Source organism: Penaeus monodon, chromosome 13 (assembly GCF_015228065.2).
Source record: "Penaeus monodon isolate SGIC_2016 chromosome 13, NSTDA_Pmon_1, whole genome shotgun sequence".
NCBI classification, from domain to species: domain Eukaryota; kingdom Metazoa; phylum Arthropoda; class Malacostraca; order Decapoda; family Penaeidae; genus Penaeus; species Penaeus monodon.
The window spans coordinates 4,292,794-4,305,293 of record NC_051398.1 but is presented as its reverse complement, the minus strand read 5'-3'; the positions used below and the strand labels follow the sequence as shown (position 1 = coordinate 4,305,293).

Genomic DNA, 12,500 nt, shown 5'->3' with positions numbered 1-12,500 from the left:
TTTTTTTGGCACTTTTGTCCTCTCGGCGGCTTGGCTTGGCTTTGCCTCGGGCCCTCGGGAGAGAGAACTGGCGGGGGTGGTGTTAAGGGGTGTGGGGGGGGGGGGAGGGGGGAGGAATACGTCTGTGAGGGGTGGTGTGTGTGTGTGTGTGTGTGTGTGTGTGTGTGTGTGTGTGTGTGTGTGTGTGTGTGTGTGTGTGTGTGCGTGTGTGTCTGTGTCTGTGTCTGTGTCTGTGTCTGTGTCTTTGTATGCATGTATGTGGATGGATGGATGATGAATGTATGTATGTATGAATGAATATTAATAGATGCGTAGATTGATAAGTAAGAGATAGATATAATGTCCATACGCATTGCCAAGGAGCATCCAAATCGGCTGCTGCGCTTCGAGGCGGCCAGCAGTGTATGGCTCGGGAGGTGCAGATAGCATCACCTTGGTGACCTAGTAGCCCTTGAGCAAACCGGACTAGCTGACCCCGCGTGGCCTTGCGTTGACCTATTGCGAGCCTCTCCGCCGCCGGTCCCGCCGCGCGCCCGCTTTCCTCGCTCGTCGCCGCCCGCTGCCGCACGCCCGCAGGAAGCACATTGCGTAGCCAGCGCGCGCGTCCGAAGGCATAAATCTGATGTTTACGTCGAGCTGCCGGAGGTGGGTGGGGTGGGGGAGGATGGGGGCATAAGGGGATGAGGAGCGAGAGGGGAGATGAGAGGGAGGGTACGAGGAGGGAGGGGTGTGGGGGCGAAGGAGGCGCGGCAGGAGGTGTCGCCGGGAAGGACGAGGGAAAGTTGTTACGGCGAGGATGCTCGTCCCGACGCCGGTCCTCCTGCCTTCGCCGTCGCCGCTCTCGGGGTTGCTGTTGTGAAACGGAATAGGGGCCAGTTTTTGTACCGCTGGACTGGGGTGGGGCGGGGGCGGGGGTAGGGGCAGGGCAGGGCAGGGGCGGGCATGGGGGTGCTGAGAGGTTGATCTGTGTGGGAGGGTATAGCTGTATGGGTGTCCCTCTCCCCCTCTTCCTCTTCCTCCCTTATACTCTTCTTCCCCTTTTCCTCCCTCCCTCTCCCTCTCTGTCCCTCCCTCCCTCTCCCTCTTCCTCTCTTTCCTTCACTCGCTCCTTTCCCCTCTCCCCTTCCCATCCCCCTCTATATCTCTGTTTTTCCATCTCATTCCATATATTAAGTATATATGTTCGTGAGTTTGGGAGTTCTGGACGCGAGCTCTGTTGGTTACGAATTGCCTCATTGGCTGGGGTGGATGGGAGGCTGCTCTGGCTCCCCCCATCGCCCTCTCTCCTCCTCCCTCTTTCCTCAGCTGGGGTCAGAAAGTGTCTCCTTATTTTCGTGTTTTCCATTTCTCCTCCTCCTCCCTGTTCTCCTTTTCTCACTTTCTCATCTTCTTCTTCCTCCTCCTCCTCCTCCTCCTCCTCCTCCTCCTCCTCTTCTTTTTCCTCCTCCTCCTCCGTCTCTTCCTGTCTCTTCCTCTGTCTCCCTCCCTCCCATTTCACCTCCTCCTCCTCCCTGTTCTCCTCCTTTTCTCACTTTCTCATCTTCTTCCTCCTCCTCATTTTTCTCCTCCTCCTCCTTCTCCTCGTTCTTCATCCAGTACTCCGCTTGTACATCTTTGCTGGAACAAGTTTGTGCTATCCGGACATAAACCTCGTTTCTATCTGCCCTCTTCCCCCCTTCCCTTCTCCTACCTGCTAATTATGCGGAGAACAAGAGGCTTGCATAATAATGATAATAATATGTATTTATTTTGCATTCCATTGGCGTCTGTTTATGTGGGTATATGTATGTGCAGGAGGTAGAATGAGGGAGAGAGAAACGAGCGGATGAATGCCGTGCGGTTAATTCTGTCGGGGAGAGAGAGAGAGAGAGAGAGAGGAGAGGAGAGAAGGGGAGGAGGAGAGGAGAGGAGAGGAGAGAGAAAAGGATGGAGGGAAGCAAGAAGTGTGTGTCAAAAACATGTAAAGTCACTTGGTTAACAGGTTAATAGCTTTGTTGAGACTTTTAAATACATTATTTTTCCTTGAAATATACTGATACACACATTCACTCTCTCTCTCTTCCTCTCTCTCTCTCTCTCTCTCTCTCTTCCTCTCTCTCTCTCTCTCCTCTCTCTCTCTCTCTCTCTCTCTCTGTCTCTCACTCTCTCTCTCTCTCTCTCCTCTCTCTCTCTCTCTCTCTCTCTCTCTCCTCTCTCCTCTCTCTCTCTCTCTCTCTCTCTCTCTCTCTCTCTCTCTCTCTCTCTCTCTCTCTCTCTCTCTCTCATTGTTTTCCGGCGATCGGGTCCTCCTTCCCGGTGCAGGTGCCTCATTAGCCTCGCCGTTGATACTTGGGTCTGATTCGCCTCCTTTGTTCTCGCGGCTGGTGTCGCGCGGCTCAATAGTCCCCGGTGTTGTTCGTAAAAGTCGTGGGGATTTATTCGAATTGGCGGATTTCGTGGATTTCAAAAGGGAGTGGGTGTCATGGAGGCGGGAGGGAGGGGGTGGTAGGGGAAAGACGGGAGACTTTAACGCGTTTCGAGTAGGTATCTGTGTTATCTCTCTCTCTCTCTCTCTCTCTCTCTCTCTCTCTCTCTCTCTCTCTCTCTCTCTCTCTCTCTCTCTCTCCCTCTCTCCTCTCTCTCTCTCTCTCTCTCTCTCTCTCCCTCTCTCTCTCTCTCTCTCTCTCCTCTCTCTCTCTCTCTCCTCTCTCTCCTCTCTCTCTCTCTCCCTCCCTCTCCCTCCTACCTCTTTCCTCCCTCCCTCTCCCTCCTACCTCTTTCCTCCCTCCCTCTCCCCACGGGAAAAGAAATGGATTTTTGTTCGCGTGTGAAGTAAATTTCCAGCCTTGAGGCAAGGACAAGTGTATCTATCTGTCTATATGTTTCTTTAAATGTGTCATATCTATCTATTTATCTGTCTGTCTGTCATTGTTGTGTATCTTAGTTATGGAGTTTACGATCTGCTTCTTAGAAATTTCTTTTCACCGCTGTATATCACAAGGTTCCGGCGGCTCCCCCTCACTTCCGTTGCCTGCTTTCTGCTGCCCTGGTGCTGCATTCCTGCTCGACTGCTTGCCTTGTTGCCTGCTCGCTTGCTTGCCCGTTGACAGCTTTTTGTCGCGCTGTGGCATTCTGGCGCCTTGGATCGAGCGCGGGGATTATGGGGCTGAGGGCGGCGGGCGGGCTCGAGACGGTTCGGGGGTCGGGGGGGGGGGGGAATTATTCCTTTAGCGAGTTTTTTTTCTCTTATTTTTTTGTCTGCATGTTTTATTATTGTTGGTATTACCATTATTGTTATTATGATGATTATTATTGGTATGATTATTATTGTTATGATGATTATTGTTGTTATTAGGAGGAGGATTATTGTTATTGTTGATGATAATGTTTTTATAATTTTTATAGATGCTATTGCTGTTAGTGTTATTGTTACTATTACTATCATAAGAGTTATTGTTACTATTATTATCATTAGAGTTTTTATTGACTTCACTCCTACTATTTTTTTTTTCATTGATATGCTGACCTTTTATAGCATCTCCCTTGTCATTAGTATGTATGTCTCCTGCCCTTCTGGTGGTATGCTAACGCTTCCTTTCTGGCCTCCTGCAGCGATGTCCGCGTACCAGAAGTACTACAACCTGCGCCACAACGACTACTGGAAGGACGCCACTTTCCTGTACGGACAAGGCCTCGTCTACTTCCATTTCAACGCTTTCCAATGGTGAGTACGGAGGCTTCGGTCGGCCCGGTCGCCTGGCCGTTGCCGCTCTCGGTCGCGTTTGTCGCCGAGGTCTGTCTCGGATTCTGTTTTTTTACTCTGTCCTCTTCTCTCGGTTGGCATAGTCTGTCCTCCTGTCCTTAACCCGCTACCGATTGTTTCTCCTTCCTTCTCCTCCTCCTCCTCCTCCTCCTCCTCCTCCTCCTCCCCTCCTCCTCCTCCTCCTTTTCCTCCTTTTCCTCCTCTTCCTCCTCTTCCACTTCTTGTTTCACACCTCTCACCTTCTCCCTCCTCATCCCCTTCCCCCTATTCTCTGTCCTTCCCCTCCTCTTCTTCCTCCCATTCTCTTATCCTTTCCCCGCCTCTTCTCCACCCCCCCTGCCCTTCTCCTCCTCTTCCCTCTTCTCCCCTCCTCTCCTCTCCCTCCTTCGCTTATCGTTTGACCCTCCCCTCCCCAGCTGTTTACCCCGACCCAACCTGTCTGACCCCCACCCCACCCCACTCCCCCCATTCTTGCGTTCATGTTCTCTAAGTTGGTTTCCTTGCTAATGCTGATCTTAAACCGGGAAGGTCGGAGAGGCGGGGAGGGGGAGGGGGAGGGGAGGGGAGGGGGAGGGGAGGGGGAGGGGAGGGGAGGGGGTGGTAGAATACGAGCATGCGCGACAGGCAGGCAAGTGTGCAAGCAGGGCAGACAGGCAGGCAAACTGGCAGGCAATTAGGCAAGCATACAGGTAGATAGAAATGAAGGCAAGCATACAGGCAGGTAGGCTGACAGGCAAGTCAGGTAGGCAAGCAGACTGTCTGGCAAGTTAATAGACAGATAGACATGCAGAGAGCCGAATAGACAGGCAAGCAAGCAAGCAGGTGGAACTGCCGTGCACTTCCGCGTGTCCGAGCGGATTGCATTTTCCTCCGCGCATGAATGTTCCCTTTATGTGCGTGGGGGGAGGGGAAGGGGTCGGGGAGACGGGGGGGGGAGCTCGATGACGCGTTTTGGGTTAAAAATCTTGGAGGAAGAAGAATGAGAGAACGTGAGTGTTTTTTCGCGTTTTCTCTTTCCATCTTTTTAGTGGGAAGAAGGTACTACCATGTTCTGTAGTATTGTTTGTGTTTTAGTTTTTGTTTTCCTTTGTTTCTCCTCATTTTAGTAGAGGTTTTGTGTTTATTTCCCGTCCCTTCCCTTCCCTTTCTCTTTTCCTTCTTCCCTTCCCCCCTTTACCCTTCCCTTCCCTTTCTCTTTTCCTTCTTCCCTTCCCCCTTTACCCTTCCCTTCCCTTTCTCTTTTCCTTCCTCCCTTCCCCCTTTACCCTTCCCTTCCCTTTCTCTTTTCCTTCTTCCCTTCCCCCTTTACCCTTCCTTCCCTTTCTCTTTTCCTTCCTCCCTTCCCCCCTTTACCCTTCCCTTCCCTTTCCTTCATTTCCCTTCCTTATATTTCCTTGTCCCTCACCATCCCTCCCCTCTCCCCCCCCCCTCCAACCGCTCTCCCGTCTCACCTTTGGTTGTGGGAACCCCTCACCCCTCCCCTCAGGCTTCTCCCCCTCCCCTTCCCCCCCCCTCCCCCTCCCTCTCCCTCTCCCTTTGCGGCGGTCACAGGTCACGAGAGGTCAACAGACTTCCGTTTTATTGGTCAATTTGGGGTCTTTTAAGGTCATGGGGGTGGGGGGGGTGGCGCTGTTGACTTTTTGATTTGTTTCTTGATGTTTGTTTGTTCTTGTTGGTTATTTTTGTTGTTTTGTGTTTGTGTTTGTTTGTTTGTTTGTTTTTGCTGTTGCTTAGCTTTTTTACTCTTTTTGTTGGAACGCATGAAGAGGAGAAAAAAGAAATAGAATAGAATACTTGGTAAGGGCAGTCTCTCTCTCTCTCTCTCTCTCTCTCTCTCTCTCTCTCTCTCTCTCTCTCTCTCTCTCTCTCTCTCTCTCTCTCTCTCTCTCTCTCTCTCTCTCAGCTGTACGAGGAAGCTGGAACGATGAAGACCGGAGTAGAGATCACACGGGAAAATGTTCGAGTGTGATGGGGGGTGAGGAGGTTAATGGGAGGGGAGGGGGGAGGGGGAGGGGTAGTGGAGTAGGTTTAGCGCCTATTTTTTTGTTTTTGTTTTTGTTTTCATTTGTTTTGTTCTGTTTTTGTATTTGTTTTTCTTGAGTTGAAGATTTTTTTTTATTAATATTTTTGTAAGGGGATCGGGGAGAGAGAAAGGGGGGGGGGGAGCGATTGGCAAGGTACAAACAGTAGGTGGTAGGGGGGGGTAGGGCGTTGAATGTAGGGTAGGGTGGTTGGAAGGGGATGGGTGGGAGTAGGGGGGGGTTAGGAAAGGTAGAGAGGTCGTGAACAGGTTAGAAGGTCGTAGGACTCCTTTCGTGTGGGGTTTCGGCGGGGTTGGGGGGGGAGGGAGGGGGAGGGGTGAAGGGGAGGGAGGGAGGGAGGGAGGAAGATTGGAAGGATGGATGGATGGAAGGAAAGAAAGATGGAAGGATGGAAAGATGGGTGGAAGGAAAGAAAGATGAATGAATAGAAGGAAGAGAAAGAGGGAAAGTAGATACAGAGTGTGGAGATGGAGGGAGGGTGAGGGGGTGGTAGTAGGGGGGGGGAGATTGAGATGGAAGATAACTGATGCGAGAGAGAAGGCGGGACGGGGAGGGTACGAGGGGCTTTTTCGCCGGGAAGGAGGTCGACACTTGCCTTTTCCCAAGTCAAATTATACGGATTCACAAAAAATGGAATGAGGAAGACGAAGGAGAAGGAGAAGAAGAAGAAGAAGAAGAAGAAGAATCGGGAGATCTCGCATCCACTTCCCTCTTCCTTCCTTCCTGATGGAAAGGGTCCCGTTCAGCAGCGGCAGTGACAGTGCAGAGCGTCCCTTGCAGCGGCCGGGACCGCTGGGGCGTCGCCGTTACCGCAGTCACAGGCGGCGGCGGCGGCGGCGTTTCCGATCTACCGGTGCCTCCTTTTCCTTTCTTCAGAACTCTCCTCTCCTTCTTTTCCTTTTCCTTCTTTTCCTACTTCTTCTTCTCCTCTTCCTTCTTCTTTTTTCCTCCTGCTCCTCCTTATCCTCTTTCTCCTCCTGCTCCCCTCCTCCTGCTCCTCTTCCTCTTCCTCTGCCTCCTCCTCTTCCTCTGCCTCCTCCTCCTCCTCCTCCTCTTCCTCTTCCTCTGCCTCTGCCTCCTCCTCTGCCTCCTCCTCCTCCTCCTCCTCCTCCTCCTCCTCCTCCTCCTCCTCCTGCTCCTCCTCCTCCTGCTCCTCCTCCTCCTGCTCCTATTGGGGCGGCCTACGAGGTCGTCCGAACCGGCGCCAAATAAAAGCGAGAATGAACTGCTTCTTGGACGAGCTTTTAGTATAATCTCGGAGGGAAAAAAAACAGGTTCAAATAATAATGAAACCAAAGCCTGCGGAACAGAGTGAAGTTGAGAAAGCCCAGTCGAGCGGCGAGGCTGTTCCCGGGGCAGATTTTTGGGAGGAGGAACGTGTCTTGGTCTGGGCGCGTGAGGTATTGTGTCGAGGGAACGCGCGGGCCTTGACACGACTGCGTGCTGGGGGCTTGTGAAAGTCGCGTGGGGCCGTGTTTATTGCGTGCGGGGGCGAGCGATACACGCGGGCACACAACAGCTCGCACGCGCACGCTCGGGCACATGCTTGCATGCGAATATTGACATGCCTGCTTAGATGTGTAGATATGTACGTAGACCTACATATATGAAGACATACATACATGCATACATACATACATACATACATACATACATACATACATACATACATACATACATACATACATACATACATACATACATACATACATACATAGCCCCCTCGCCCCACACACACACGGAACCGACTTCCTCTCGCCCGCGTGTGCAAAGCGAGGAGCCTTCATCCAGCCCTCGTGACGTTGCGAATTATTAGTCCCCGCAGAGACGACTGAAACGAGGAACAGACAAAGAGCAAGATTAGGAGGCAGGCGTAAAGGGATGAGAGAGAGAGGGAGAGGGAAAGGGAGAGGAAGGGGGTGAGGGAGAGGAAGAGGGAGGGAGGGAGGAAGGGGGCGAGGGAGAGGGAGGGAGGGAGAAAGACACGTGCACAGAGAGAGAGAGAGAGAAAAGAATAACAGAAAAGCAGGAAGGGATAGTAAACACAACGCAGGTGTTAGCGAGGAGTGAGGGGAGAGAGGTAGAGGAGCGGGGAGGGGGGAGGGGGCAGGGGGGAGCAGACAGGTGGGAAACGTATTGGGAAACGAACAGGTGCGACAGGTGTGGGATGGGGGCGGGGGGGGGGGTATTATACGGCGGGGCAGGTGTGGCTTAACAGGTGTGAGAGAGTGAGAGGGAGAGGAAGAGGAAGAGGGAGAGGGAGAGTGCGTGAGTGAGTCAAATATTGAACGAGTGAGTGAATGATTGATTGAGCGAGAAAGAATGAATGAGGTAGTGCGTGCGTGAGTGATTGAGCGAGTGAGTGAGGGAGGGAGCGATCGAGCGAGATAGAGAATAAATGAGTTTGTGAGTGCGTGGGTGTGAGTGAGTGAGTGAGTGATTGAGTGAGCGAGATAGAGAATGAATGAGTTAGTGAGTGAATGGGTGTGAGTGAGCGAGCGAGTGAGTGAGTGCGTGCGTGCGTGAGTGAGTGATCGTCGGGCCTGGGAAGTGCTCAGGACGGGTTTTTGTGTGCCGGGTCCTTGATCCGCGTTTGTCTCCCAGGTGGCGGGGACGCTGTGGCGCAGGGCCATCTCGCCCCTGCGTCTTTCTCGCGCTCTCTCTCTCTCTCTCTCTCTCTCTCTCTCTCTCTCTCTCTCTCTCTCTCTCTCTCTCTCTCTCTCTCTCTCTCTCTCTCTCTCTCTCTCTCTCCCCACTACAAATGATATAGTGAGGGAACGAGGGGCGAGAGTAAGTAAGGAGAGAGAGAGAGAGAGAGAGAGAGAGAGAGAGAGAGAGAGAGAGAGAGAGAGAGAGGGGGGGGGGGGGGAGCTAAGGATATGGAGTGTATGGAGCCACAGCATGACGCCATCTGGCCACTCGCCTTGGCTCTTGCGTCACCTCCGCCTCCGTCCGGCGGGCGGGCGGGCGGGGGAAGAGGAGGGAAGGTAATGGAATGGAATGGAATGGAATGTTAAGGGAAGGGGTAGGGGAAGGGAAGGGGAAGAAGAGGGGTGGGGAGGAGAGGGGAGGACTGGAAGGGAAGGCAGTCGCATTTTTGGAGTGCGTGTGTGTGTGTGTGTGTGTGTGTGTGTGTGTGTGTGTGTGTGTGTGTGTGTGTGTGTGTGTGTGTGTGTGTGTGTGTGTGTGTGTGTGTGTGTGTGTGGGAGTGAGTGACTTTGGCAGGTTTATGGAGACGAGTGGTCAGATCTCAAAGGGATGAGGTAACGCAGGTTGAGTGAGCGAGCGAGCCAGAGAGAACGAGAGGAAGAGGGAAGGAGGGAGAGAGGGAGGGCCGGAGGATATGCAAAACGCAGATGTATAAATATGGGCGTGAAGAGCGCGCCCCCGTGGCGAGGCTGTTAGTATGCGGTGCCAGGCACAGGTGAGCTTGACACTCCCGGCTCTGCATATTAGCACGGCGGTGGCAGTGCTTTGTTTTCCTGCGCAGGCCGGGTCGTCGCCCTGTCCGCGGCAGCGCAGGAGAGGGGGACTTCCCTTCCCCCCTTCTCCCTCCGCCCTCCTTCCCTTCCCCTCTCCTTCCCTCCCCTTCCCTTCCCATCCCTTCCCATCCCTTCCCCTCCTTCTCTCCCCCACTCCTGGCTCTTGTTTCTCTATCCCTCTTCCCCTCCCTTCCCTACTCCCGTTCTTATTTCTCTCTCCCTGCTCTCATCTCCTTTCCCCCTTCTGTCCTTCCCTTCTCTCTCTCTCTCTCTCTCTCTCTCTCTCTCTCTCTCTCTCTCTCCTCTCTCTCTCTCTCTCTCTCCTCCCCCTCCCTCCCTCCCCCCTCCCTCCCTCCCCCCTCCCCCCCCCTCCCTCGCCCTCCTTCGCCTCCTGCTCCCGCCGGAGGCTCCCTATCAATGCCACGTTCCTTGCCTCGATCTCGCTCCCGGGCCTCGCCTCGGAGGGTCGCCGCGGCCGGCCTTCGCTCCTTTCTTCCATCTCCTCCCTTCTTTCTTTTCTCTCTTTTCTCTCTTCCTCAGTCCTCTCTCTTACGGCAAAGAAAAGATTTGAGGCAGAAGGAGAGACAGCGAACAGGAGAAAAAGGAGGAGAAGGAGAAGGTGAAGGACAAATAGAGAGAGAGAGAAGGAGAGGAAGATGGAAAGGTAGAGGGAGGGGGAGAAGCAGAAGGAAAGGGAGATAACAGAAGGAGAGGGAGCTGGAGAGGGAGAGGGAGAGGGAGAGGGAGAGGGAGAAGACCCAGGCAAATGCACTCGATTTGTGCCGGTGGCTCCCAAGGTAGGGATCCCTAGGTATTTGTGTTAGTGGGGGTGGGTGGGGGGGTGGGGGAGATAAGAGCCCTGCGGCTGGGAATCGGCGAAGGAGTGCGAGGATGCAAGGATGCAGATACAGTGCGTAGAAGAGGGAGTCAAACCGGGATTGAACATAAAACGTAATTATACCGTACGTTACAATGCACACGCGCGCACCTACACGCGCATATTAACGCACACGCACACACACACACACACACACACACACACACACACACACACACACACACACACACACACACACACACACACACACACACACACACACACACACACACACACACACATATATATTTGCACGTCTCACACATTGAAAGAAAGAAGATATCGAAGACGAAGCAGAATATGAAAAAGAGAAAATAAAAAAAGAAGAGGAAAGAAGAGGGGGAAGAGGAAAGAAAAAGAAGGGAAAGGAGAAAGAGGAGGAAGAAGAAAGAAAAAGAGGAGGAGGAAACAGAAAGCAGAGAGGAGGAGGAGGAACAGGTTGCAGATCTGGGGAGGTTTATGCGGTCGTCGCCACCAGCTGCCGCAGATGGGTGAAGAGTTCTCGGGGTGCGAGACACGCCACGCCCCCTCCATCCCTCCCTCCCTCCCCTCCATCCCTTCCCTTCCTAACCCCCCTTCCTCCCTCCCTCACTCCCTCCCCTCCCATCCTCCCTCCACCCTTCATGCTGTGGCAGCGAAATGTGACGTTTGATTTCTTTTGTGTGTGTATTTTTTTCTTTGGTTTGATTGCCGTGATCCCGCAGTTATCGTTACACAAGACACATTTCACAGTCATACGAGGAATGCTGTTTTCTAGACAAATAGATAGATATGGATTTTATATATATATATATAATATATATATATATATATATATATATATATATATATATATATATATATATATAATGTAAAATGCACTTAATATACGGGTTACGACATAATGCGTGTAGGGTGGGACGGAGGGGGAAGGGAGGGGGAAGGGAGGGGGGCAGGCAGGCAGGCGAAGCGACCGTGAACTTGGCAGTGATGTAGACAGCGCGGGAGAGAAAGATGAATCAAGGGAGGGATTAGGAAGAGGGAAATGGAAAGGCAGACGAATGTGCTCTGGCTAAAGGTTGCAGAGGGAGATAGGGAGAAGAGATCGAGGTATATAGATTGAGGGAAGGAGGGAGAGAGGGAGAGAGAGGCAGAGGCAGATGGATAGGGAGAGGGAGAGGAAGAAGGGGGAGAGAGAGTGAGAGAGGGAGGGAGAGAGAGAGAAAGAAGAGAGAGGGGGGGGAGGAGGAAGAGCCCCGCCCTCGCCCTCCAGTGCTTGGCCAACTTTCTCCCATGTAACCTACTTGGCGGACCTTATGTTCTTCATAAACATTGATCTTGACCTTACTTTGTTTTACGCTAGAGGTCACCGTGTCTCTGGTGTGTGTGTGTGTGTGTGTGTGTGTGTGTGTGTGTGTGTGTGTGTGTGTGTGTGTGTGTGTGTGGTGTGTTTTGTTTTTTGTACTGTATGTTGTGGGGTGTGTGTGTTGTGTGGGGTTGTTTGTGTGTTTTTTTTAATGTTGTGTTGTGGTATTTTTATATGTATGTGTGTGTGTTTTTTTTATATGTGTGGTGTGTTTTTTTTTATTGTAGTGGTGTTTTTGTTGTATTTTGGTGTTTGAAGTATGTTTGTTTGTTTTTGGTAAATTTTTGTTTTTTTTGTTGGACGTCCTTTTTCTTTATTTATTTGTTTTCCTTTTCACGGGAGTTTTTTTGTGGTGGGGGTGGAGGGTAGATGTCCACACGCAGATGATTTTCAATGCAGGCGCCGAGAATCGAGCTTTGTTTGTTTCGAGGGCCGGGGAAGGCCGGGGGGGGGGGGGGGGGGAATTTTCCGGGCGATAACCCCCTCCTTTCCCCCTCCCCCTCCTTCCCCCCCTCCCCCTCCTTTCCTCCCTCCACCCTCCCCACAACCTCCCTTCCCGGCCCCCTCCTCCTGGCACCACAAGCCCTCTATATTTCATCGTCTCCTCTTTCTGTGTTTTCTTTTACTTCTCTTTTTCTCATTCTCTCTCTCTTTCTCTCTTTTTCTCTCTCTCTCTTTTTCTCTCTCTTTCTTTTTCTTTCTCTTCTCTTTCTTTCTCTCTTTTCTTCTCTCCCCCATCCCTTTCCCTTTCCCCTCCCCTCACCTCTCTCTCTCTCTCTTCTCTCTCTCTCTCTCTCTCTCTCTCTCTCTCTCTCTCTCTCTCTCTCTCTCTCTCTCTCTCTCTCTCTCTCTCTCTCTCTCTCTCTCTCTCTCTCTCTCTCTCTCCCCCCCCCTCCCTCTCTCTCGCTCTCGCTCTCTATCTATATATCTTTTTCTATTTTTACCGATTTATCTACCTACGTATCGTACCTTATCTTACCTCATTAGCTTCCTCGCCCCTCCTTGCCTTCTC

The 12,500-nt window shown here is 52.2% G+C and overlaps 1 protein-coding gene across 1 annotated transcript in view; it reads left to right on the top strand.

The window, feature by feature from the left end:
* LOC119580045 (histone demethylase UTY-like) overlaps nt 1–12,500 on the top strand; it is a 150,005-nt gene that overhangs the window by 64,220 nt on the left and 73,285 nt on the right. Inside the window, 1 exon segment of the mRNA XM_037927942.1 lies at nt 3,592–3,703. Within this exon segment, the coding sequence (XP_037783870.1) occupies nt 3,592–3,703 (112 nt within the window).